The following is a 25,451-nucleotide window of genomic DNA, read 5'->3' on the forward strand; positions in this document are numbered from 1 at the left end:
CGTTCTTAAGAATAATGATAAATTATGCGATGTTAACTATATAACTACAAAACAAAAAACTATATGTATTGGGAAAGAAATATTTGGATAAATTCATAATAGTTTCTATGAGCCACAAAGAACTCAAGAGTGCGTCGAAATTTTTTTCGATTATCTGATAAAGTTGTTACGTGGAAAGAAAACGTTCCTTCAGTGCCTTGGCCTCAGGTTGCCTGATGGTTACGTTAGGAAGCGACATCGATCCTTACTATTCGTACCCTCATCGAAAACTAACATCACGAAAAGGGCACAATGTATGGAAATAATAATCAGTGAACTGTACCTATAGATCTCCTGACAGCTCATGTCAGTTCCTTTACTGAAAGAAATAGTTAGTCTTTTAATAAATATTTTAACCTATTACTGTTTAATGTTGGGTTGTTATTTTTGTGTATGTATTGTGTTGTACAGTGGCATAACAATAGGGTGGCAGGGCTGGCAAAATGCCACGGGCCTCCAACCCAAGGGATATTATGTTCTATGGATGAATGTTAAGCCTCCAATACGCATTGGGCTAGCGTGAGGACTACAGACCATTCCCTCTCGCCTAAGAGGAGAGGCCTATAGCCATTAGTGGGACATATACAACTTGTAATTGAGTACGCTGAAAATCTCGAAGTTTATTAAAATTAATATGAGTACAAGGTCTCGAAAATCTCGAAGTTTATTAATATTTTTGATGGGGCCCTATCAGGATTTTTACTGATAGGGCCCCATCAAAAATATTTGCCACGGGCCCCAGATGGTATAGTTACGCCACTGGTTTTGTATGTGATGTAAATGTTATTATTTTGTGAAAAATAAATAGCAAAAAACGTTAGTGGATGGACCGATGGAATGTTCGTTAAAATATTATTATGTGGTTTTTGTCCATAGTTTTAGATGGTAAAAAGGACTGATTTATTAATAACATAAATAAGTCCTTACTTCATGATTATTCCAGTTAAATGACATAAGAGTAAAAAAAGAGTTTTTTTGACGTACGAGGTTATCATTCTACAGTGACGATATAACAACTGGTCCAAGATCCCAGGGCCGCCAGACGTCACGTATTTTCTGACGGATGAAATGTGGACGATTGGGTAGTGTTAGTATGTACTATGATCGTATGCCTTCCTGCTAGCTTGGTCAAACGGCCAATTTCCAGGTATCAGGTAATCAAGGTACACAAAAACATTACTTACTTCACGTAAATTCTCATGGCTGATTTTTATATATGTTTTCGAGTGTATAGTTAAAAATAAATTGTCAATACTCCCAGACACTTTCCGTCGGCCATATTGCTTAACAGACGCTTTAAGGGTCTCAAAATAATTAGTCAACTTCACGTAAATTCTGACGCTCCATTTTTATATATGTTCATCCGACAACTATTTTAAAAGCTTTGACAAGAAGACAGACCGATCCAAGGGGCCAATCATCCTCTAAACTAAATTTTAATATCTCTATGAGTGGGAGAGCATTATCTACGCGCATGAGACTGAGTGAGACCGACTGCGCTGTTAAAGCCATGAAAATTACTTGAAAAATTATTATTATTCAAAAAGGGCAAGCAAAAGCCGTTTAATATTTTGAAGAAAAATGAAGAGTACCAACAAGCATTTCACCGTTTTGGTACGTTGGATTTTGTTGGTGATGTAGATGAAGAAGAACGTGTATTCAACATAATACAAAAAATTATCTGTGATGTTTACAACGTTCCTGGAATAATTGATGTAGATCTGCCAGACTACAGTTGTTTATCATTTACATACATGGTATCTGATATAAATGAAGAATTCAATCGAAAGAATTTAAGAAACTTCGATGCCAGTAACTTACCACCTTGTAAAAGTGAGCTTTGGCAACAGTTTCGACGGGCTAGCTTTGGAACAATGCAAGTATGAAGATGATAAATATTTTCAACCCCGAAAACAATGGCTGGACACTACAAGATGGTAAATATGATTTTCATTGGTTCGATGGAGATCAATTACCGGATTTTGTCAGTGAGTCGCTGGAAGAACAATCAGGTAAATTATTTTCGTTTCTCATATTATTTGTATCTTTTTAGTTTTTTCAGACCTTCATTGTTTAACTTGTTTTTTACAGAGGAAGAAAATAAGGATAATGCTGATGATGACGATCACGATTTAGATATTCAATTTCAAGATTGATATTTGCTGATGATGATAATGAAGATTAAAAGCCACTGTTAAGAAATATTGAAGATTTAATATTTTTCCACTTTGTTTCCAAATTTCCAATAAATAATTAATTAAAAAAGTTGCTGCTATTTAAATATAAGTGGTATTTTTAAAAAATATTTTTTAGTTCTAATTAATAAATTAAAAAAAAAAAATGTCGGCTAACTTTAGTATTATTTATTATGTGTCAATTTTTTTCTTATTTTTGTTGCTATAATTTACTTGTCAACAAAAGTTCTAAAAATTATAAAATATCTGTTCAAGTAATTTTCATGGCTTTAACAGCGCAGTCGGTCTCACTCAGTCTCATGCGCGTAGATAATGCTCTCCCACTCATAGAGATATTAAAATTTAGTTTAGGGGATGATTGGCCCCTTGGATCGGTCTGTCTTCTTGTCAAAGCTTTTAAAATAGTTGTTGGATGAACATATATAAAAATGGAGCGTCAGAATTTACGTGAAGTTGACTAATTATTTTGAGACCCTTAAAGCGTCTGTTAAGCAATATGGCCGACGGAACGTGTCTGGGAGTATTGACAATTTATTTTTAACTATACACTCGAAAACATATATAAAAATCAGCCATGAGAATTTACGTGAAGTAAGTAATGTTTTTGTGTACCTTGATTACCTGATACCTGGAAATTGGCCGTTTGACCAAGCTAGCAGGTAGGCATACGATCATAGTACATACTCACACTACCCAATCGTCCACATTTCATCCGTCAGAAAATACGTGACGTCTGGCGGCCCTGGGATCTTGCTCTAAACTAATAATTGGTAATATACAGTGCACACGTGTAATCAGTAAAACCTACGCCAAACAGGACAGTCTCAAAAATTGGATTTGCATACATTAGTGATCTGTGTACGTCCTTCGTGTGTCAAGTATTATTCGAAGTGGAAGTAATGTGACAATTTACATAATCACTTCTTCGCGAACCACGCTAATTGAGGGAAATGGGCGTAAACAAAACAGTTTATCTTCGGTATAATAAGCTCCCTTTATCTTGCAAACATTCATCTTAATAATTTTACCGTGAAAAGGTTTAATAAGCCAAGTTTCGGGAAACATTTACAAGTCGTATTAAAAAGATTATGGACATACAGTATTCCAAGTCAAAGCAGTAGGTTGAACATTCAGATTATCAATTATTGCTATTATCACGGTTTATCTATATTAATCTGTAATTTATAACTAAATACGCTTGCATTACAGGCTACTCCAATGCTGCCACTATATACATGTATATCACATACAAAACAATACATACACACAGAAAAAAAACAATAGAACATAAAATAGTAGATTAAAATATTGTCCAAATTGCTACAGTATATAAAGCAAACCTTTTGTCAGTTCACTCAACAGACAATTAAAAACGTCTATTAATCTATGGAGTTAATTAATTATTTTCATAGATTGTGAATTTGCAGCTATTAAGATGGTTCTCCTTTGTTAAAGCACATGGCTTTGTGGAGGAAGGAAGCTGTTCTTTATCCGAGCCCCCAGGGCTAATGTCGGGAAGATGCATTATATCCTCAGCGGTCAGAGTAATACGGGTTTTCTCGTATGGAAATCATTATTTCGGTTTAAATAAACACGACTCTGAAAAACACTGCGCCATGACAGACAAGTTACATGTCGATAAAACAGAGCAAGCGCCAACTAGCGACCCAGACTGTTTTACCGACGTTTGAACAGATATTCAGGGTGTCGGTTTTTTGAGACGGTGTGCGCGCGCATCGAAAAATTTACTCATCATTTTTCCCTAACGCGCCAAAAGAATAACTTCAAAAAGCTATTCGGCTGTAACAAAATTAAATAGTCCCAGAAATGTCTGCCCCATTACGGTTTACAGAGCTTTTTTACGTTTGAAACTGAAAATTATATTGTATCGGGTACTCTATTAAATTTGTGGGTCGGTCTAATGACTTTCTGATGGACGAAATAGCTTTTACGACCACTGAAATGATTGGCGCCGTCTATTGTCAACTTAATTAAATTCTTGTTTGTGAGGAAACTGACCCAAAGTTTAACAATTACCTTATTAAGGTGGAACACGTTTCTAGTTTTATTATTACAGCGCTTGCTTGAATTGGTGGAAAATTAATATTACTTTTTGTTATAATTCTACTAGAGTAGCTTGTATGATAATGTTGTTACTTACACAACTAAGAATTAAATTAAGAATACTATTATTATGTATTTAGAGCAGTGTTGGGCTTCAGCGTGCGACTCTCCTTCCTGAGGTCGTAGGTTCGATTCCCGGCTGTGCACTTATTGACTTTCTTTCTATGTGCGCATTTAACATTCGCTCGAACGGCGAAGCAAAACATCGTGAGGAAACCGGATTGCATTACACCCAAAACGTCAACGGCATGCGTCAGGCACAGAAGGCTTGCCTATAAGATAACCAAATGATCCTGAAACAGATATAGAAATCTGAGGCCCAGACCTAAATAGGTTGTAGCGCCATTGATTTATTTTTATTTTATTCTTATTATGTATTTAGTTAAGAAATTCTCAGTAAAATTCTCGGTAAAACCGGAGCGGGGAAACCCGCTATTAAACCCATTAGACACTTCCACCCCTAAGCGTATAGCTCTAGACTCCACTCTGGACAGCCAATTAAGGAAAGCCAGGGTCGGGAAGCCTACTCCTCGTCAAACATCACTCCAGCCAACTAAGGCAAGCCGGAGGTGAAGAAAGGCGTTTCCCCCTGGGCCCCGGGGACTTGTTACACCCCAACACCTCGCCACAAGGTGACCTGCGGGCTTTTAGTTCCCCTAGTTTCGATTCCGAAATAATTGTGTCGGATGTATGATAAAGAGTGGAACGTTATTTCAAAATCATTTTCAATTCTTGTCAATTGTCATTACAATTTTAAATTACATTTTTCTTTTTGACAGAAAATCTTTATAGTAGTTTTAAGGTTTATATATGATAAGTTTACAGAAACAGGTATGGTCTACATTCGCATATCAACAAAAATTACAAAATTTGTATAGAAAGTAGCTGTAAATATAGTTTTGACTAAAATATTAGGACTAGTAAGGAGTATATATGTAAAAGATTTAATCAAATTTTTATTTCGCGATTTTGTAGTGACAGCTAGCTTTTCTGTAACTTTGTTTTTATCAAAAAAAACTTACTAACATACCTATTTTCTTAGCAATCAAACGATAAATCGATTTTGATCGTTTCATCGGCTTTTTCTTTAAGATGACAAATGTTTTATCTAGTTTTATGTGAAAAGATACTTATATTTAAACCTTACTAAATATAGTATTAACCTTTATTACATCAAAGCGCAACTTTTCAATTTTTATTGGGTACCTACTATTCTTTATTATTCCACATAATTTTTAAATTATAAAATTTGTTATATTTTATAGAACAACAGATAATAAAACTAACGTACAAACATACAATCTGTGAGAAGTGTATTATTAAAGTTAGTTATATATTGTAAGAACCAGTTTTAACAAGAAGTGAGCCTGGGAGAATTGAGCAAGTTATTTTGTATTCAGGGTTTCGGGTACCCTGAGGGCACTGTAAGGGTATGAAAAGGATCTGCGGTCACGCTAACTTTCAGGAATAATATAATAACAGACTCTATTAAAATAAAGTAAGACATCATTTTATTGGAACTAATTTATTTATAACTAGCTGACCTGGCTAACTTCGTTCCGCCCTACAACCTTATAATTTCGTTGTGAATTTAATTTAACTTATTTTAGGATTTCATTAATGTTAAGTATTACATTAATACAACTTTTTTGCAAATACAGAAATGTTTTATTGCTTGCCATTGCGAAAGAAGAATGGCAGTTTTGCACATTAGGCATCTTCTCTCTAGCGTCAATATGGCGATACTGCATGTTAAGCACTTTCTGATATCCAACATCTTTTGATCAGGATCAAAGCATGGTTATGCATCTCCTCATTCAGTTCAAGATCGAAATTTCTTGAACTGACACGAATTCGACGTAAGATGATGCGTAGTTTTGTCAACAGATGGCACCATATGGTTTTTGCATTCGTAAAATTAATTAATTAATTTATTGTTATTCGATAACTTATCAGATATTTTATTGCTTATTCTGCTATTCGGGACGGAAACAAATCCAACAAATCAAAAACCATGGCAATCGGTCCAGCCGTTCTCGAGTTATAAGTGTTGTAACAAAAACGACTTTCTTTTATATATTTACTAGCTGACCCGGCTAACTTCGTTCCGCCTTAATAATAATATCGTTGTTACTTTAGTTAAACTTATTTTAGGATTTCATTAAGGTGATAACTTTTTTTGCAAATAGAGAAATGTTTTATTGCTTGCCATTGCAAAAGAAGAATGGCAGTTTTACACATTAGGCCTCTTCTCTCTATCGCCAATATTGCGATACTGCATGTTAAAGCACTTTCTGCTTTACAACATTTTTTGATGAGGTAACACATGTTTTCGATCAAGATCAAAGCCTGGTTATGCATCTCCTCATTTACCTCAAGTTCGGAATTTCTTGAAGTGACACGAATTCGACGTAAAATGATGCGTAGTTTTGTCAACAAATGTCAACATATGCCGTGTGCATTCGTAAAATTAATTAATTTATTTATTGTTATTCGATAACTTATCCGATATTTTATTACTTATTCTGCTATTCGGAGTGGAGAAAAATACATCAAAAAAGACATAACTAACATCGGTCCAGCCGATCTCGAGTTATAAGTGTTGTAACAAACACGACTTTCTTTTATATATATAAGATAATTATTACAATAAATATAAAACATCTTTCTCTATCTATTATCAGTATGCATAGTGACACATAGATAACACAAGATTTGTAATAATGGATACCAGACAAAAAACCCATAGTATTAAGACGAGTCATGGTTGCTATAAGTAATATCCCCGAAGACACACCATCTATCACGTAAACAAACGTCAAGCATTTTACGTGTTAATTATTATTCTTAAATTAAACAAATTCTCAAATATTATATTTCTATTAAAAACAGTAGGTATCCGAATAAATTAAACTCCAACACAGTATTAGGTATAGCGAAGACATATTATTAACAAGCATGCTACGATTCGATTATCGTCGACTAAACTCTATAGTCTATACTATCTCTCATGTTATCGTTGTATATTGTTATATCGTTAAATCAATCAAATTTTTTCATTATAATGAATAGCCATAATATAGCCATTTATAAATGGCTTGCAAAATTAATGATTGTTTACCAGTTAGTTTACTCCATAACGCTTTAAAGCCATGTTTTATACGAATTACTGACAACGAAATTTTTATTTTTCGTAATATTAGTACTAATTAGTCTATACAAAATTAGTAACGTCGTTAATTTCTTGCAGGAGCCCTGAATCAAATGTAAAACGGTCGTGGAAATAAGCACAGCTAAAAAGAGATGAGCACCTATTTGTAATTTTCCATCGCAATAATTGCATGTTCTTGACCTGAAAATTTTAAGGTGTATTTTATAATTTAAGCAGACCAATTATTAATTTAACAAAGCGTAAACGCTATTCGTAAAACACAGATATACTTATCAAATACGAGTATACTCGGCCAAGCGTTGCTGTGGCTAAGATTTTTGTTACATTCATAGTAGTAAACTATTTAAGAGAAACGGCAGGATATGATGGCAGCAATACCAATCCACCATGCTTTTTTGGTGGTTATGCCATTAAATTGTAGCTTATGTGAAACGTTGGTACTTTCAACACAGCGCCATCTGTTAGAATTGTGACTATCAAATATTAAACAAATATTTTGCAACAAAATAATATTGCGGGTATAAATTGAGATGTAAGCTATCCTATCTTTTAAGTTGGATCAAACTACACACGGTGTGCAAATTTGATTGATATCGGTTCGGTAGTTTAGGAGTCCATAGCGGACAAACAACGTGACACGTAATTTATATATATTAAGATTTTTAAAATTACGTGAAATGCTGCACCAGCAGAAATTACTTAAAAATGTTCGTACTAATATAATATTTGACGCAAACGTCTATACAGCTTCGTACATTATTATTAATCACACAGCTTGACGTATTCCAGTCTATAACTTTAAGCAAAGAAAGTTCACAAAATAAGTTATTTAACGCCACCTAGTAGTCTTGTTGAAAATTTGTAAGCCTCATCTTTCAGAGCCATCTGGTTATATTACCAAAACAACAATATAATTCACTATGATAAAGTGGCAAAAAACTTATAACCTGTGGTTCAAGTTATGCCTATACCAACTATCGATTATCTGTCTAAAATTGTCTTTGGTTTCATCACATGACCCTTTATTTTGTTCCCGTGATCAAATTGAGAAAATTCAAAAATAATAAAGCGCAATGGCTAAAATTGAAAAAGTTGAAATAGAGTTACATGAAGATTCAATTGACAGGTATTAAAATTCACTTAACAAGAATAAATTGGGACCAAATATAATCTAATTACATAACTGTAATCGTGTGAAGGTCAACTTTTTAATCATTGTGATTTGGCAGCGTTAGCCTGGATTGTTTTCAACATTTTAATATAATAGTTGCAATTAAACAGTAAATAATTCATTTCAGTGATGATAGAGAGTTTTTGGATTTAGTAGAAGAACCTGCATATGGTGAGTTAAGTAAATCGGATAAACATGTGTATTTGTTTACAAATACATGCTTTGCCAGGACAATTTAATTATCTTAGTATAGAATCAAGTGATTACTGATTTTTATTGAATTATCGCATAACAATGTAAATTGAATTATATTCCAGGAAGTGTAACCAGCGAAAGGCCACAATTAGTAACTCACACGTATTTAGAAGGTAATGAAGACGAGGACAGTTCCTCTTATAACTTTAGAGATTTATGTGAGTGATTTTTGTCTATTTGTATTTCATCTCATTAGTAATTTTAACAAAATAATGGATAACTTTACTAATTAAAGTAAAAAACAGTTGCCTTAAAGGGTTTATTTTTATTTTAGCTGGTTCTGTGGCTTACAAAATAGTGCAAATGGATGAAGAAGAGCCAACAAACAATATGACTTCAGAATCACCAACTCATCGTAAGTATAGTTATAACATTTATGTATATTCATGTGCCAGTGGTATATTTATCTATCTCTTTGCTCAAAACTCACTGCCTGCATTAGAATAAACTCAGTTTAGTTAATCGTAAATTGATGTGAATTTCATGAATTTATCTTTTTAAGACCTGACTTTTGTCGTAATCATTCAATTATTTTCAAATGGACTTGAAGATTAGGTTTAATCAGCTATTAAAAATAATTAAAGATATAGTACAAGTATTTCATGAAATTTTAAACCATTTCAGTTATTCCAAGTGGAGAATTCTATATAATAAATAACCCAGTAGAGGTTTTTAGCTCAGATTCTCAAAAGAAACCAATTAAACGAGAACCATTGCAAGCTAAAGCTGCTACTGCTAAAAAGGTAATGTTTAAAAAGCTTGTTTGCAAATAAAGTTTACTAGTGCATGGTACAGTTATAGCATTAAAATTCCTAAATGAAAATCATTAAGGTTTACTAGTTAAATCTGAGATTGTAGATCCTATCTAAATTATTTAACCATTCCAATGCATAAGTGTTGTTTCAAGATGTGGTGTGACTAAATACTTTTCAGCCGCAACACTTATATTACCGCACAATTTGCTAATTAATTCCTGTCTTTATTTGCTCACAGCTTGTTAAATTTGTTTAAAAGTTTTTGCTTTTTAAAAGATATTTTTAATACTAAACTTGAGTTTTAAAAATAACACATAATTGCACCATTTTAACTCTATAGTCGTATGTCTTATCGTATCATAGACTTATATGTCACTATTCATCACAGCATAAACACAATTTGACAAAAAGAAGTGAAACAGTACTTTAGTTAAGAATGTAATTAGACTGACTGCTCAGTTCATAAGAAATGGAATTGTAATGTAAGCATTGATTTCAGCGTGATGATAAAAGAAGAGCCACCCATAATGAAGTTGAAAGACGGAGAAGGGACAAAATTAACAGCTGGATTACAAAGATAGCAGACATGATACCTAACTGTGGCCAAGCAGACACTGCCAGTAAAGGAGGTATCCTGGCAAAAGCATGTGACCACATTGCTGATCTCACTATGAAGACTAAGAAGTAAGTTGATTTAAATAGTGTGGTGACCTTAGGGTAACTTACAAATATGATTTATGCTTAAGTAAATTATCCCTTAGCCATAAAATATGCATTAGTCCAATTCCTTAAAATATGTTCTTTACTTTTTTGTTCAGAATTCAGAACAAAACATGTTTTTGGTATACAAAGTTTAATTTGAACACCCTTTTCAGATTAGAACAAGTTGAAAAAGAGAATGCCAAGCTAGTACTAGAAGTGTTAAGGCTTAACAAGGAGCTGTCAGAATTACGAAAAGAGAACTCTTCAATGCGTATACAGTTGGCTGACAACTGTATAGTGGCAAATTTACAACGGGCCAAAGGACAGAAGTCCTAGTGTATATAATGATAGTGACCTTGTGGATTGTGAAGTGTTATGTTTACAATTGAAGTGATTTTGGTTGATTTCGTCCTAGGGCCCAAAAGTGAGTAGTGGCAATTTGGTAGATAATGAATAATAATACAAATAGTAGATAAAATTAAATAAGGTAAGAAAACATTTAACACACACACACACACTTTTTTTTTATTGATTAACTGAATTAAGTTGTACTTTATGTTAACTCCATAATTGAATAAAACTAAGCAGTTTTCACTATTTTACCAAATGTGTCTTTTTGTCAAATAATGGTTTGGTTGTCAGGAAAAAGAGACAAGATGAAATATATATATATATTTTTTTCATGTACACAAAGTTTTTATATTACAAGTCAGTTCTGGTTTTTATTTTTACTACAACTGATTGCAATTTGGTAATCCTAGACATGTACATCATGATAGCATCTCAGAACTGTTTTATTTTTTTATGATGGGCTTTAGGGTGGATATCTGTAGCAATTTATAAAAATAATATTTCCTAATATTATTGCTTTTGTTTAGTGTTATGGTGTGAGGTGCTGGATTTATTCGCTCCATGCTAACACTTCAAACAAATTTTACTATATTTATATGATGTTGCTTTATAAGTTACTATCATTATAATTCTTTTAAATTAATTTAAGAAACTTTTTAATTTAAACTTCATGCAAATTTATTTTACTTTATTCATAACATTTATATCTCAAAAGTTTAATGATTGAGATTTATTTGTCAACTTTAAATTAAATTAATAATTGTATCGATTGGTAGTTAAAGCAAATATAAGTTGAATGAACTACAGGGCACCTAAATAACTAATAAGCCGTAATGGGCCAAAATTGGCTGGAACTGTTTGACCAATCTCTATAATTTATTTGTACGAACACTTAACTAATATTTTGAAATACAAGTTATAAAGTTACTCACAAAAGGACACTTCATTACTTGATGCAATTTAAGTTATAGAGATTAGACAAGTTAACACAGCCATTCTGTTCAATTTGAACATTATTTTATAAGATTAATTAGATTGTAGACTTTTTTTTACGTCAAAGTAAGTTTAGTTTTTTGTAAAATCATGTTGTCTTTTTTATTGAAATTCTAAATTTTAGTTATGTTTTATGAATGTGTTTTTGGATTGGTGGATTTGTGAAAATAGTGTAACAAAATATCAGACGGTGTTGCTAGTTAACAATTAAAGCCGGTAACCATTTAAACCAAAAAATGAATTATTTAACAGAATGGTGGCCTTAATAATATGCAATGGTAAATATCTGTTTTATATTGTAGCTTATATGAAATAATTGATTAAATATAGCTTCAATTACTTGTTTGGTACAAATATGAAAACTGTAAAAGTGATTTGGTATGATTGCAATATAAAAATTTATATAATTCCACTAGGGTTAGAGGAGCTTCTTACTTTTTATTACTATTTATAGTTTCAATTTAAAATTAGAATATTTTTTTTATTACTAGCTTTAACCAGACAAAGTTATTTGAGAAACCAAGTAACAATTGAAAGCTACGAGGAAAAAACTTTATATTTCAAATGAAATAATTCCACAAGAAATTGCTCCCTTAACCCCAACAATATATTACAATTAGGCTATAAACGGTGATCTTTATCATAAAAGTATTATTTCTCAATCAAAATTATGAATTTGCAGCGCCGTTGTTATATAGAAGTGCCTATGTGTATGAGACCATTGTTATTTTTGTATATAATTGTTCCATATCACTACAATCTAATGGCACTGATGAGAGATTATTAGTGCTCTTAGGTCTAAGCGTTCATGAATAAATTATATGACGTTGTAGACGTTATTGTTTTCATTGCTATCCTTTTTTGCATTTTCCAGAGCCAAACCAAATATCTTTTTTAAACTACCTCCAACCTCCTTCAATACTCTTGTAAGAATCATATTTAGAAGGATAGCCTTTATGAAAAAATTCAAAAATTGAAACATCAATTTCAATTCCATTATCCCCGTGTATTAAATTATTAAATGAATTTAAATAATAACTAAACCGACTTACATAAAATTTTGCTTCGATATTCTATATTAAAACTTTTTGGCGTTTTTTGTTTTATCACGATAAAGTCAAAATCTCAACGGAGTTTATGTCACTTATAATTAAGGTTTTGTATTTTAAATTACAGTTAGGTTATAAGAAGCTGGCTAAAGTGATGTCTGACTAATATCCAATAGTTGCTCTCTTCTACCAGAACGTACCTACCTAAGGGGGTTTTAGAGCAATTATTTAGGTTATCCCCGCCAACTAATTTCATATAAACCACAGCGGTTTCCAAATGTAACTTATTATGATTCTATTATATTTTTTTGTAAAATAAAGAAATAAAAAAAATATATACTTAATAAAATTATTTTTTAATTTATTAACAAAATTGTGGATATTATCTCGATAGGTAGAAATGTTCCAGTTCGTTTCACGAACTATAGAATCAGCTTCCCTAGAACTCTTCTTGAAAGGCTAGCAACGCAACTTTGAACGCTGTGGGTTTTTGTGAATACCAGTCACCCTCATACCTACCTCTATGGGCCGATCAGCTTCTTAAGTATACATACTGATATGTGATGCAGAGCATTATGTAATGGTTGCAGCTTCTCTCACATATTTTGTAAAACAAGCGATTTAAAAGAGTGACGGAGAGTTCATTGCCAGTTCGTCTCGTCCGTTCTACGACATTGATTTAAGAAATTAATGTAACTTTACAAGAACTTTATTTTCTTCTTTCATAACTACATCAAGCTACCTACACGAATAAAAAGTATTTTGATTATTAGCGTCATATAGTAATTCGGAGACCAGGCAAATAGAGGTTTAACTCGATCGACATAAATCTAAAAGCTACTATACGACCATTATAAATGTAAATCTTCATAAGAGAAGCCTAGGTATGGTAATTTGAATAACAGCTTGGAGTAAAACGATGATACGGTAACGATTTAGAAATTCGTCGCCCGAATTTGATGATACTGATTAAAGAAAAAACTTTTTAACCGGATTAAAGTTATGTATTTTTATAAATTTACAACTATTTAACATAATTTTAAATTTATCCGACGTTTCGCGTGCTTTAATACTGATTATGTAGGTGTCTCGGGAGACCTTGATTGGAACACCTCCAAGTGATTTTTGCTGCCGGAGTTGTGTCTAATTATTAAAAAATATGATTTAAAATTTTGTGTAATATATGGAAATTCGTAAACAAACCGTACATTTTCTACTTTTCTATTGGTAATTAGAGATATGACAATGCATAAAATATCCTTTTTTTAATTAATCAATTGTTTTTTTAGCATGCAAAATCGATGAATCAAAAATAATAGATTTTTTCATATTTATAGTCTGTTTTACGAGCTAGATGGTTATTTTAAAACCGTAGCGATTTCGTAGAGATATTCGGGCAACGTAATTCTAAATCCAACCCTAAAATTGCAAATAAAACACGGTTTGGCACAATTTTTTTAATTCCATTGATACATCATGGTAAATCTTGCATACCATTAGGAAAAGCGAGTTTTTCTTGTAGCATAAGACAGTCCTTGGCGCGAGATTGATGTGTCATCAAATTGTGTTTTGTCGTAAAAGTTTTATCACAGATATCACATTTAAAAGGTCTCTCCCCTAAAAATAATTAATAAATAAATCCTTTGTGTCTATCTAAATCTAAAAACCATTTATTGTAGATTAACTTTTTTAATTAACATACATTTATCATGCATACATACATACATGATGTTTCTGGATCCCTTTAATAACATAAGAGAATGCTTTTTTCATTATTATAACTAAATTAAAAAAATATAAAATAATTGTATGTATATTTTTTGTATTTCTGTGATAATAATATAATACTCTAAGGCCGGCAACGCACTCGCGAGCCCTCTGGCATTGAGAGTGTCCATGGGCGGCGGTATCACTTAACATCAAGTGAGCCTCCTGCCCGTTTGCCCCGTTCTATATAAAAAAAAAAACTTTTAATATTGAATGCCATATAGCAACATATTATGTAACGCGCAAGGCTGGCGATATAAGCTGTAAAAAAACCGGTTTTGGGCAGCTAGCAAAAAATTAAAATGCCGGTTTGGACAGATAACACTGGGCTAATGGTAGGGGAGCCCAAGAGGGGATTTCGGGATTTACTAAAGCGCGGCAGATTAATATATAGGGGGATACCTTGTACCCGGTTAAGTACCTCCACAAAATATGAGGCCCATATATAAGGCCGCCCGTGAAGGAGACAGGATCAGATTAGTAAAAAAAAATTGACCATCAGAAATTCCCGAGCGCGTCAGATTAAGGTAGGGTGAGTTAATTACATCCTAAAAAGTGTATATTCCACTAATCTGACAATTTGAGAGTGACGGAAAAAAAGGGGAGGGCAACAAAGTTGTAAAAAAAACCGTCATCTCGACATTCTCGAGCGTAGCTAATTTTTTTTTTATTTTGAAGGAAATAATTCAAGAATAATGAAAAATATATAATCTGACGATTTCCGCAAGCCGAAATAACAAAAATTCGTCGATAAAGTTAAATGCGTGCAGCTGCGTCATGCCTACATTTCCTTTAACCGATCGGAATCTACTAAACGGCGTTCTAAATATTTCCCTCAAAATTACATTTCCTGTGAATTTGAACCGATTCGGACCGATAGATTTTGAGAAATTTTGAAAAATCTTAAAAAAATAAGAAATATTTTTTTTTAAAGTGGTTTCTTTATTGATCAACTTCAAAAACTAATCCGCCTTTGCGCTTGAAAAACCACGTCGATCGCCACCAAGCTCGTCAAAAGCGGTTGATTATTTCGAGAGATATCGTGAACGAAAGAAACCCGAAAAAGTGTTTTTTCGGGATTACTCCGAAATTTGTGGTTCTATCAATTAAAATTGCAAAATTACTTATGATGATGATAAAACTGCGTCGAATGCCGCCAACCGCGTGAAAATTGCTTGATTCATTCAAAAGTTATTGCGATTTGAAAATTCCAAAAATAGTGTTCTATGAAAATTCTATCAGACTTTCGAGCTGGGAGAGCTCAAATGCATAGACATGTTAATTCTTTGAACTCAGCGAGCTCAAAATATCAATTTTAAGCGCCCAGGAATGGAAGTAGCGGGAAGTTGCAGGGATGGCCCTTTCGGTGAATCGTTTTTCTAAATTTTTTTTGTCAGATCAGGCGAATCCCTCTAGATAATCGTCAGATTATGAGACAGTACGTTTAGAACATAAAGATGAACCACATATATCTTAATCTGACGCGCTTGAGTATTTCAAAATTGCGATTTTTTTTTGCATATTATGAAAATGGCCGTGGGTTTGCGTCCCATCGAAATCGTCAGATTAGTGAATGAGAGCTTTTTTTTGGTGCACTTAACACTCCCTTAGAAAATCTGACGCGCTCGATAAATTTTTTTTTTTTTTCATTTTCAACCCTTAAGTACAACCACCCGCATCATGCAAACGATCAGATTAACATACGTACATTATTAAAAATACGTAGGGCATAGATGCTATCAATATCTGACGCGCTCGAGGATGTCCATGCAACAGTTTTTTTTTACATATTTAACTATCTATAGCCGCTTCCCCCACCGATGAAAAGGAATTTATCATTAACATTTTTTTCTTCTTTTTATCTAAGCTTTGCATCCCAATAGGTCTCTACGACGCTCGAGTAAATCCCCATTTAGCATCGTGGGCTCCCCTACCATAAAGAAACCGGTTAAAAAGACTTACCCGTGTGCCTTCTAATGTGGACATTGAGAATATCTCGTCTTTTAAATGATTTGCTACAGAATGTACAAGTCATAGGCCGTTCACCTGTGTGAGTTCTGTGGGAAAATATATATGTCAATAATAATTCTTTAGAGTTAGTTCTGAGAGTTATTACAACTACGTGGCTATATGTAATCGTTATGTAGCATTTGTATGTCGGAAGCGGTTAAATAAAAATTACTGGACCAATTTTAAAAATCATTTTATTACATTCCCTGAGGGAATAAACTTGAGACTAAATCACATTTTGACAGGCGTGAGCCACTAACGCCCACGACATGAAAATGGTCACGTGACAAAGGGTGAGCTAATGTCATTCCCAAACCGGTACTCTGTCGGTTCCCTTGGTGATAAGAAATAGTCGAAGATTCCAATGTACCAATTTTGATTATCAGTTATGTCATTATCAATAGCCCCGATGTACCTTGGTACCAAAACTAAATATTAAAGTTAGAATCGCATTTTACTTAGTTACATAGTACCGGCGAAGGTGATAAGTAAGACTAACTTTATGTTAAAGTTAGACAACACCCAAAAAAAAACAATCCCACCTCAGCTTTAAGTTGCTACATACAAAAAAAAAACATTTATTGTGAAGTGTACCTCATATGTAATGTCAAATCAGTTCTCCTATAAAATCCGGCATCGCATTCTACACAATTATACGCGTAATCCTTTAAATGTCTTCGCATATGCACGTGATAGTTCGACGACGTATATGCCCTACCGCATATATCACACATTATTTTCTAAAAAAAAAAAAACTATATTGTATAAGAATATTATATTAAAAATGCGTTTGCCTTAAGATCGTGTGTGACCCAAGTACAAAAAATTCATGCTTAAAAGGCCTACTCATTTTAATGTCTGTGTTAAAAAAAATCATCTATTAAAATTCAGATAAAACAAATTAAAAGTAGAACCTTGAAAAATGCCTTTACCGTGAGCGGATTGTAATACAGTGTAAACTCCATCTAACACCGATTTAAGGACAACCCTAAAGCGTCGAAATCACTCGGATTTGGTTGGTTTAGGTTATCTTCCATACAATGGTACACATGACATAGCATTACAGCCAGCCTTAATAACGATTAAATACTAATAAGTACTTTTTAATCTGTCGAAACTAGTTAGAACTGCGGAAGCTGTGTAAAGAAATAAACTTTCCAAGAAATAGGCTTTTTTATAAATTCCGCTTGCTTGCTATATATGTTTTATCACGAAGATGCCTTAATGTCGCAAGATAATTAATAAGAATTAAATAAGTAAAAAGTTACAACATAATTACTGATGCAAAAGAAGTCAGCCGAAAATAACAGACTATGCGCAATAGCGTTCAAATAAGATTTTTTTATGTAATTGCTAACACTATAAACTTTTTCTTTTTCTAATACAGATTTTACTTTCCATTTAACGGCAACTCTTTGTAAAGTCAAAATATGCACAGTCCCTTGAGTTATATAGAGTTTACACTATATATTTTAAATTAATATGTTTTTTTTAAATAATTGTAGACCTTTTTTACACATGTACACATAGGTCATGAAGAAACCGGCCAGGTTTAGAACCACAAACCGGTGTCGAGCCCAGCAGGCTGATAATAATCCAATGGCGCCACAACCCTATCTGGGTCTTGGCCTGATTTTAATCTCAGACAAGTAGGTGATCATGCTTCTCCCTTCGATTTTTGGACATGCCGGTTTCCTCACGATGTTTTTCGTCACCGTACGACCGTGTTATATTTGCGCACATAGAAAGTCCATTGGCACGGCCGGAGATCGAATCTACGACGTTAGGGATGGGAGTACACTGTTTCCTGAGAGGAAACTATACTGTTACAGACTTATATGGAAAGAAAGGGTCGAAAGTTCAGTCAATTTGGCGAATTATAAATTGTGACGTTAAATGAGTGACGTAATGGCATACCTTCTGCTTAACGGCTGGTTTTGCATCTGACACTCCTTTGTGTACATTTTCATGCGTTATCAATCGCCGTTTAGTACTGAATGTAAAACTGCATTTCTTACACGAATATGACACTTTGTTCTGAAACAATTCCTTATATTGTATTTAAGATAACACATTAAAATCTATTTAACTAATTTTAATATAAAGATACGTTTCAGCGATGGTTGAAAATACTTGAAACCCTTCATTAATTCATAAAAGGTCGGCAACTCATTTGCATTGTGTGTCCATGGACGAGGCGGTATAACTTGATAACAGGTGAACCTTAGATGTTGTATTTTAAACAAATATAAATAAAGTTATGGTATATCATCATTGTATAAGTATTACTTATATTAAGGATTTTTATAGGTTATTAGTAAATTCTACATCCAAAATTTAAAAAAAAAAACGAAATTCAGAAATGTTTTGAGCGCTGCCAAAAAGCCAACTACATAGACAAACAAGACCTAACAAAAGTCAAGACAAAATTTGATAGCAGTAAATAAAATACTGGATGAGATTCGGAAACGTTTTCTAAGACGGTTGAAGCCAGGCTAAGCCAAGTTTACACTATAGTATTTAGGAACATTGTGCTACTGTTTTTGGTATGATTACAGAGAAAACCATAAAATAAAAAAAAGAAGTCAACATTTTACTAATCTGTGAAGCCATATAAAAATACAATAATGTATTCTTTGAAAAAAAAGTGCAAGGAATATGAATTTGAGAATGTAGAACTGTAACGATGAAATAATTTCAAGTAAAAAGATTTTTTACCCCTTAAAATAGAAGTGCAAAAATTTTGGGGATGACGGGTATGGGCGTATCTGCATACCTACAATTTTTAGCATTTTCTGAGAAGATTTACTATGAAAATATATATTTTTTTTTTTTACCATAGGAAAGTAGAGATTTCAACGAACTGAAAGCACACCAACTTTTTGAAAAAAGCTGATATTTTGACGGGTGAATTTTCGATTGAAAATTAGGGTGTTTTTTCGATATTAATTCAAAATAAGGTGAAAAAATAAATATTTTTAATCAAATAAATTACAGCGTATTTGGGACATAGAAAGGTATGTTTTCACCAAATTTCGTTAAAAAAAAAAGATTTTTGTAAAAGATAAAAATTCAAAACTAAAAACTTGGTTTTTTTAATTTTTCACATAAATTTTGAGGTTATATGAAAAATGCGTGAATACTAAAGTTTTAGATCTTTTTATTACCTACAACTTTGCCATTTAACTTTCTTCGATAGGACTTTTAGTTTTGCCGGAAATCGAGATAAACCGTTTTTTACCCTTAAAACTCCCCCTCCTACCCCTTCCCGACCTCAGATCGCCCGTAAATTATTTTTCCTTTAATTTTTATAATATTCTCTTCCTTTTCCAATAGGTTTCATTCTACTATTATTTTTTTAGGTTTCAAAAATTATCGGCACTGGTCTAACAGTAGGTACCTAGCTGTCATTGTCAAATGAAATACATATAATAAATAAAAAATGTATGAAAACTTCACTGCCTTCCAAACCAATAATATTGAACATGAAATCAAAAGAGAAATTATCGAAATACTTACCACATGTGTATCAAAAGAGAAATTATCGAAATACTTATACCACATGTGTATCAAAAGAGAAATTATCGAAATACTTACCACATGTGTATCAAAAGTGAAATTATCGAAATGCCAACCACATGTGTATCAAAAGAGAAATTATCGAAATACTTACCACATGTGTATTAAAAGAGAAATTATCGAAATACTTACCACATGTGTATCAATGTGCTTCAAAAATCTAGATAGACTTTGCTTAGTCTCGAGTCCACAATAAGCACATATACGTTTCACTTGACTCTTAATACATGGATTAATTCTCAAGTTATGTTTCTTTGTAAAGTGTATTTTGAGAAATCTCAATTTATCAAACTTCTTATCACATATTTTACACAACAGTTCTTTCAAACAACACTCATCTTCATTGGGAGACCGACTATCTTTTGCATTATCATTTATTTTAACTGGATTTAATTTATTGAGCTCTTCATAATTTTTACCGATTTTCTTAAGACTATCATCCGTTTTACGTTTTATTTTTATACGTATTTTATTATCACTTTCTTCAATAATAACATGTTTTCCATTTTGTTTCATATCATCAGTTATTGATGATTCTATAGATTCAGTTGCATTTGTGTCCTCAAACCAATCTTGATTTTCATTACCATTTTCTTCAGTTCTTAAGTTTATATCTAATTCATAATTTTCTTTATATTCTTTTAAACTAGTCTCTATTACACCATTTTCTTTTACTGAATCATATACTTTGTCTTCAAAGTTGTTTAAATTCAAGAATTCGTCCAATACATCAATTGTACCTTGAACTTCTTTGTATTGTTCAATATTTTGACCGGATTTCTTAATATCATCATCGAGTTTATCTCCAAATAATATGTTATTTATTGTAGGTGTAGATGGCGCCCAAGCGTTTGAGACAACTGTAATTGTAAAGTTAAATCAGCAGGTTATTGTTTGAATAAAAGGAGGTTCGTTGGATTATATCACAGAATAATAGGACTATATCTTAAAAGATAGAAGTCCTATATCATCACAGTTGTTTGTATAAAAAAAACTAGCTTAAACACAGTGTATAACAAAGTGTGTGTTGTTATAAATATAAAGTTAACTTTATAATACTTTTAGTAATATTTAAAATTGTTACTAACTTGGTGGTGTTGCAAGTAAATCTTCTAATGCAATCCGATCAGTGCTCTCGTCTAGCAAAGCTTTATCTAAATTCTTATCAATAACACATCTTGTTGTATCATTTCTATTTATTTGTAAATTTTTCTCTTGATTATTTTCATTATAAAGTATTTGATTTTCAGATAATTTATTTTTTAAATGTTCATGATTAAATTCATATGGTAATGTATAACAATGATCATTTGCAATGGAATGTGTTGAAAATGGGCTCAAACTGAAAATATAAATATTTCATAAGATAAAACCTATCCATATGTTCATTCATATTTTTCAATGATTTATACACTAAAAACTAATTGTATTCTTAATTTGAAGCTTCTATGTTTGCCTTGTCACTTACTGATGATCGTTCAGTCAGTAAGTGACAAAATTAAGAAAGTCATATCTTAAGCTACTGTTTCAAATTGAATGAAATTTGAAATATACCATGTTTATACACTGCAGTTAAAAAATCAGGTGTCTAATTTTATCCACAACAAACTTAGGGGGTCGCAAATTGCCTGAACTGCTTTGAGAAAAGGATAGGAAAAAAAAAAATCCGACTTGGCGGGCGCACTGATGCGGACGTGCCCAGGGATATATAACATATTTTAGAGAAATAACTTCAATCATTAGTTAAATAAATTCATTATTAATAGTACAAGAACCAAGTGTGTTTTATGCCTATTAAAAAAGATTTAATGACATAGTAAGATTTTTGTAAGTTGCACCTACTATAATAACCCATCATTAGGTTATTATTGTTCTCAAAGGGTCTTAAGTCGCGTGTAGATAGAAAATCCTCTTACCCAAAGTCAAATCTAAAATCAGATACTACGGAAGCTTCATCTTGTAGCCAATGGGAGTCAATGGACACATCAGATATATCAGCTTCCTCTTGAATAACTTCATTAATAATACGAGCTTCATTGTCCGGAATATCATGAGTTACATCAGTTAAGAAGTTGCGCATACTTGTTGTTGTTGAAACTGAAAAAATATTTACGTGATGAAGAACAATCTGAGTTCAGTATACCGTAATTAATTGTTGTTTGTCTTTGACAATATACAATATTTGTTTTAGGTAACTAAGTGTTTTAAGCACTATATTAATGGTATTATGCCTTCAAAATGTCAAATAGCCATTGAGTATGAAAATCTTTAAAAAATTTAGAATTAACTTAAATCTTTTATTATTTAAAATAAAAATTTTGTACCTAATTAATTAATTATCAATGATTATGCACACATGTACTAACCGTTATCAACATCTTTATTTTTATTATGATTTGGTGTACTATTCTGCAAGTTTTGTGGTAACCTGAAAGAGTTTTCATTCCATTTTATGGTTTGGACATCGAAATAGAATAGAAATTTTTTCATAATAAGAACCCATTGAAATTTGCATTAAGGTTGTATGTAATAACATTTAGTTGAAAAAGTAAAATTATATAAATACATATGCATTAACATAACATGAACACTTAAATAATAAAAAATCATATAAAGATGGTTTTTAACTGTATATGTGGATTCCTTACATAGCACTATTGTAGCTTCATTACCTTAATTTAATTGAATCATTATATCCTTTAATAAATGTGTCAAAGTCAATATTATCTTCTAATTCCTTTGCTTGCACATAAGAATTAAATATACGGTCAGACGACCGACATGATTTTCTAAATTTACAAGCCACTTTCATGTTTGAATGACATTCTTTGCACAGTTGAAATATTAACAGATCATCGCGTTTAACCTGTAATACATAAGGATTATTATAATAAATGAAACAATTAGTCCTAAAATCATCAAAAATATCATATCTCTTTGTTGATATCTTCTAAGTCTAGCTAAGATGTGTTAAGACTAGAAGTAGTAGTTAAATATGTACATATTACCTGAATTCCTGTGGAGTATACAAAACGGCGTCGGTTTTTCTCCGAATATTTAAATAATTCTGAATCATCATTACATTCTAATAAACAACTTCTGCATCTACCTTCCATTTTTTATGATTACCAAGTATTAATGTACATGTACGTGCTTGAGTCTTTGATTATGTTTAAGTTATAGTTTTCCAAGTTTCTAATTACATTCAAGGGAATGCTCTAAATTCCACAACTTCTTCAAGTATAATGCACTTGAAACGCCTGAGTTTAATTAATAATTTCACTAAACTCTTCTCACTACTGTTTACTTTTAAACACTATAGATATAGAATAATATATATATAGATATATAAAAGTATAGCTTTTAAATTATTTATTTATATTGATTAAATACAAAATATTGAATTTTAACTATTTTGTAACGGTATATACATAGGTCAATAGGTATATAAACAATATTTTTCTACTATGAATTTATAAAACAGACTACAGAGATATTGTACTTTGTAGCCTTTGAAAAAGGTCTTGGTGCTACCACTTTTTATTTGTTTAAAAATGCGCTCCTGTCAACACTCAATTGTCATCTGTCAAATCTAAAAGAATAGGAGATTGTTATTGAATAGTAACTTCGTAGTTCGTACCCTGTGATTAGGAAAGAAAGCAATTAGCGAACTATACTGTAAAACAAATCTTGCACATTAGTCATTAAAGCTAGTTAAAATTTAAACAGCGTCTTTGTTGCACCAGTGTTAACGTGGGTAGCTTCCCAACATCTTCAAATACAATGAATACGCCTAAGACAGATGTAAACCGAGACCAAGTAGATGTGATGATAATAAACAAACAAGTGAGAGTTATTCACTGCTCTGATGGCGTTGAAGAGGAAATCGAAGAAACAATGTTAGATGAAAATAATATCTCTCCAAATGAAGTAGAAAATATTGAGCCTGTAAGTTTAAATTTAACTTTGTGTTACAATAGTTCGGTCTCAAATTATATTTAGAAGCTAGATTTTGAATATAATCTTAAATATATGTCTTTTTTTCTTATTAAATAAATGCTACAAGCAAGAATGTTAGTATGAAGTATTTGTTTTTTTTAACTGAAGAATTTTCCATACAGTATAACAAATATACATATCAAGTTAAAGTATTCTAAATTGTTGAATTTAAAAAATGTATGAATAGTTTATAATTTAACTAATTCTACTAGTAAAAGAAATATTTTCAGATTTAATATTAATTATTTTAATATAATTTCAGCAAACTCTCTCTTGGGGTCATTGGATCTCTTACTACACATGGAAATCTGGTACCAAATTATTAAATGTAGTTGACAATGCTGGAGAAACATTAGCCGATTTCTTTGGTATCACAACTCCAAAGTATCAAATTGAAATAAATGAATATGAGCGCATTCAAGAGGAAAATAAGAGATTAGAAGAGGAGTCTGCTGGTTGGGTCCCAAGAAATATTGGTGGTGACATACCACTGGTTTTGAATGAACCTGTAAGGGATAAACATACAGTTTGAATTTAAAAAAATACTTATCTTATACTTAGCTTATGAAACAGTTTTATAACTAAGTTAGTTTTATAAACATACTTTGAAGATTAGCCAATAAAAAACTATGTTTCTATTTCACAGTATTGAATGTGACTGGTTATCAAGTATAACTTTAATAGCCAGTGTCAGCCTTGTGGCGAAGTTTTTCCCCAAGTCATGCATTCACAAGGTGCGCCATTACATTCTTCTATATTTACAATTAAAGTTTGTACTGTTAAAGAAAGACATCTTAAGAAGAGTGGCATGTCTTAGACACATCAACCTTGTATGTTACGAGATATTTAAAGTTATGAATAAAACAATTATTGAAACAGATGCAGAAATGTAGATGCCTTGTGCACAGAAATTCCATACAAAAGTATGATTTGGTTTGTAAATAAATTTTTCTTTTCTAAAATCCTTTGATGAATATAAATTTTATATAGTGTATGTGTTAACGTAAAATTGTAAACACCTTTAGAATGTATTCAATCTCGCGAGATTATAAACTGAAAGATTGTGAACCTCAGCTTACTGCTTACAATTTAACGTATTATTATTCGGTAGATTGTACTACACTAACTTAGTTATCATTCAAACTTCTTTGGTCAATTACAGATTAATTTTACTTTCCAACAATTTCATATAACTACCGAATAATAATACGTTAAATTGTAAGCAGTTCGTTGAGGTTCACAATCTTTCGACAGTTTATAATCTTGCGAGATAGATTATAATCTAACAGT

General features: G+C 31.9%; 3 protein-coding genes across 4 annotated transcripts; 2 read left to right on the top strand and 1 right to left on the bottom strand.

The window, feature by feature from the left end:
* Positions 1 to 8,506: 8,506 nt before the first annotated feature.
* LOC125051745 (upstream stimulatory factor 2) lies at positions 8,507 to 12,591 on the top strand. Of its 2 annotated transcripts, XM_047652281.1 has the most exons (7): positions 8,507 to 8,656; positions 8,829 to 8,872; positions 9,019 to 9,114; positions 9,231 to 9,311; positions 9,581 to 9,699; positions 10,211 to 10,395; positions 10,587 to 12,591. In XM_047652281.1, the coding sequence occupies exons 1-7, from the start codon at positions 8,604 to 8,606 to the stop codon at positions 10,747 to 10,749; spliced, it is 741 nt and encodes a 246-aa protein (XP_047508237.1). In that variant the 5' UTR covers positions 8,507 to 8,603; the 3' UTR covers positions 10,750 to 12,591. The 2 variants fall into 2 exon arrangements, with proteins under 2 accessions (XP_047508237.1, XP_047508238.1); XM_047652282.1 differs by lacking the exon at positions 8,829 to 8,872 and having other exon boundaries at positions 8,517 to 8,656.
* A 1,661-nt stretch (positions 12,592 to 14,252) lies between these two features.
* LOC125051755 (zinc finger protein 286A-like) lies at positions 14,253 to 23,605 on the bottom strand. Its single transcript, XM_047652301.1, has 10 exons — positions 23,171 to 23,605; positions 22,835 to 23,028; positions 22,529 to 22,590; positions 22,079 to 22,259; positions 21,251 to 21,504; positions 20,295 to 21,022; positions 18,501 to 18,620; positions 17,178 to 17,323; positions 16,536 to 16,630; positions 14,253 to 14,423 (listed from the first exon to the last, which is right to left on the bottom strand). The coding sequence occupies exons 1-10, from the start codon at positions 23,276 to 23,278 to the stop codon at positions 14,281 to 14,283; spliced, it is 2,031 nt and encodes a 676-aa protein (XP_047508257.1). The 5' UTR covers positions 23,279 to 23,605; the 3' UTR covers positions 14,253 to 14,280.
* Positions 23,606 to 23,773: 168 nt separating this feature from the next.
* On the top strand, positions 23,774 to 25,192 carry LOC125051756 (protein FAM177A1-like). The gene is made up of 2 exons (XM_047652302.1): positions 23,774 to 24,110; positions 24,424 to 25,192. The coding sequence occupies exons 1-2, from the start codon at positions 23,946 to 23,948 to the stop codon at positions 24,691 to 24,693; spliced, it is 435 nt and encodes a 144-aa protein (XP_047508258.1). The 5' UTR covers positions 23,774 to 23,945; the 3' UTR covers positions 24,694 to 25,192.
* The last annotated feature ends 259 nt before the right edge of the window (positions 25,193 to 25,451 follow it).

This window comes from Pieris napi, chromosome 8, assembly GCF_905475465.1.
Source record: "Pieris napi chromosome 8, ilPieNapi1.2, whole genome shotgun sequence".
NCBI classification, from domain to species: Eukaryota; Metazoa; Arthropoda; class Insecta; order Lepidoptera; family Pieridae; genus Pieris; species Pieris napi.

Coding starts and splice junctions, on each gene's coding strand:
- LOC125051745 (XM_047652281.1), top strand. CDS start 8,604: ATGGCTAAAATTGAAAAAGTTGAAATAGAGTTACATGAAGATTCAATT. Junction 9,115..9,230: donor TTATAACTTTAGAGATTTAT/GTGAGTGATTTT, acceptor TTTTTATTTTAG/CTGGTTCTGTGGCTTACAAA. Junction 10,396..10,586: donor CTCACTATGAAGACTAAGAA/GTAAGTTGATTT, acceptor CACCCTTTTCAG/ATTAGAACAAGTTGAAAAAG.
- LOC125051755 (XM_047652301.1), bottom strand. CDS start 23,278: ATGGAAGGTAGATGCAGAAGTTGTTTATTAGAATGTAATGATGATTCA. Junction 17,324..18,500: donor AACCAGCCGTTAAGCAGAAG/GTATGCCATTAC, acceptor TTTTTTTTTTAG/AAAATAATGTGTGATATATG. Junction 16,631..17,177: donor GATTTGACATTACATATGAG/GTACACTTCACA, acceptor ATTTTCCCACAG/AACTCACACAGGTGAACGGC.
- LOC125051756 (XM_047652302.1), top strand. CDS start 23,946: ATGAATACGCCTAAGACAGATGTAAACCGAGACCAAGTAGATGTGATG. Junction 24,111..24,423: donor AAGTAGAAAATATTGAGCCT/GTAAGTTTAAAT, acceptor ATATAATTTCAG/CAAACTCTCTCTTGGGGTCA.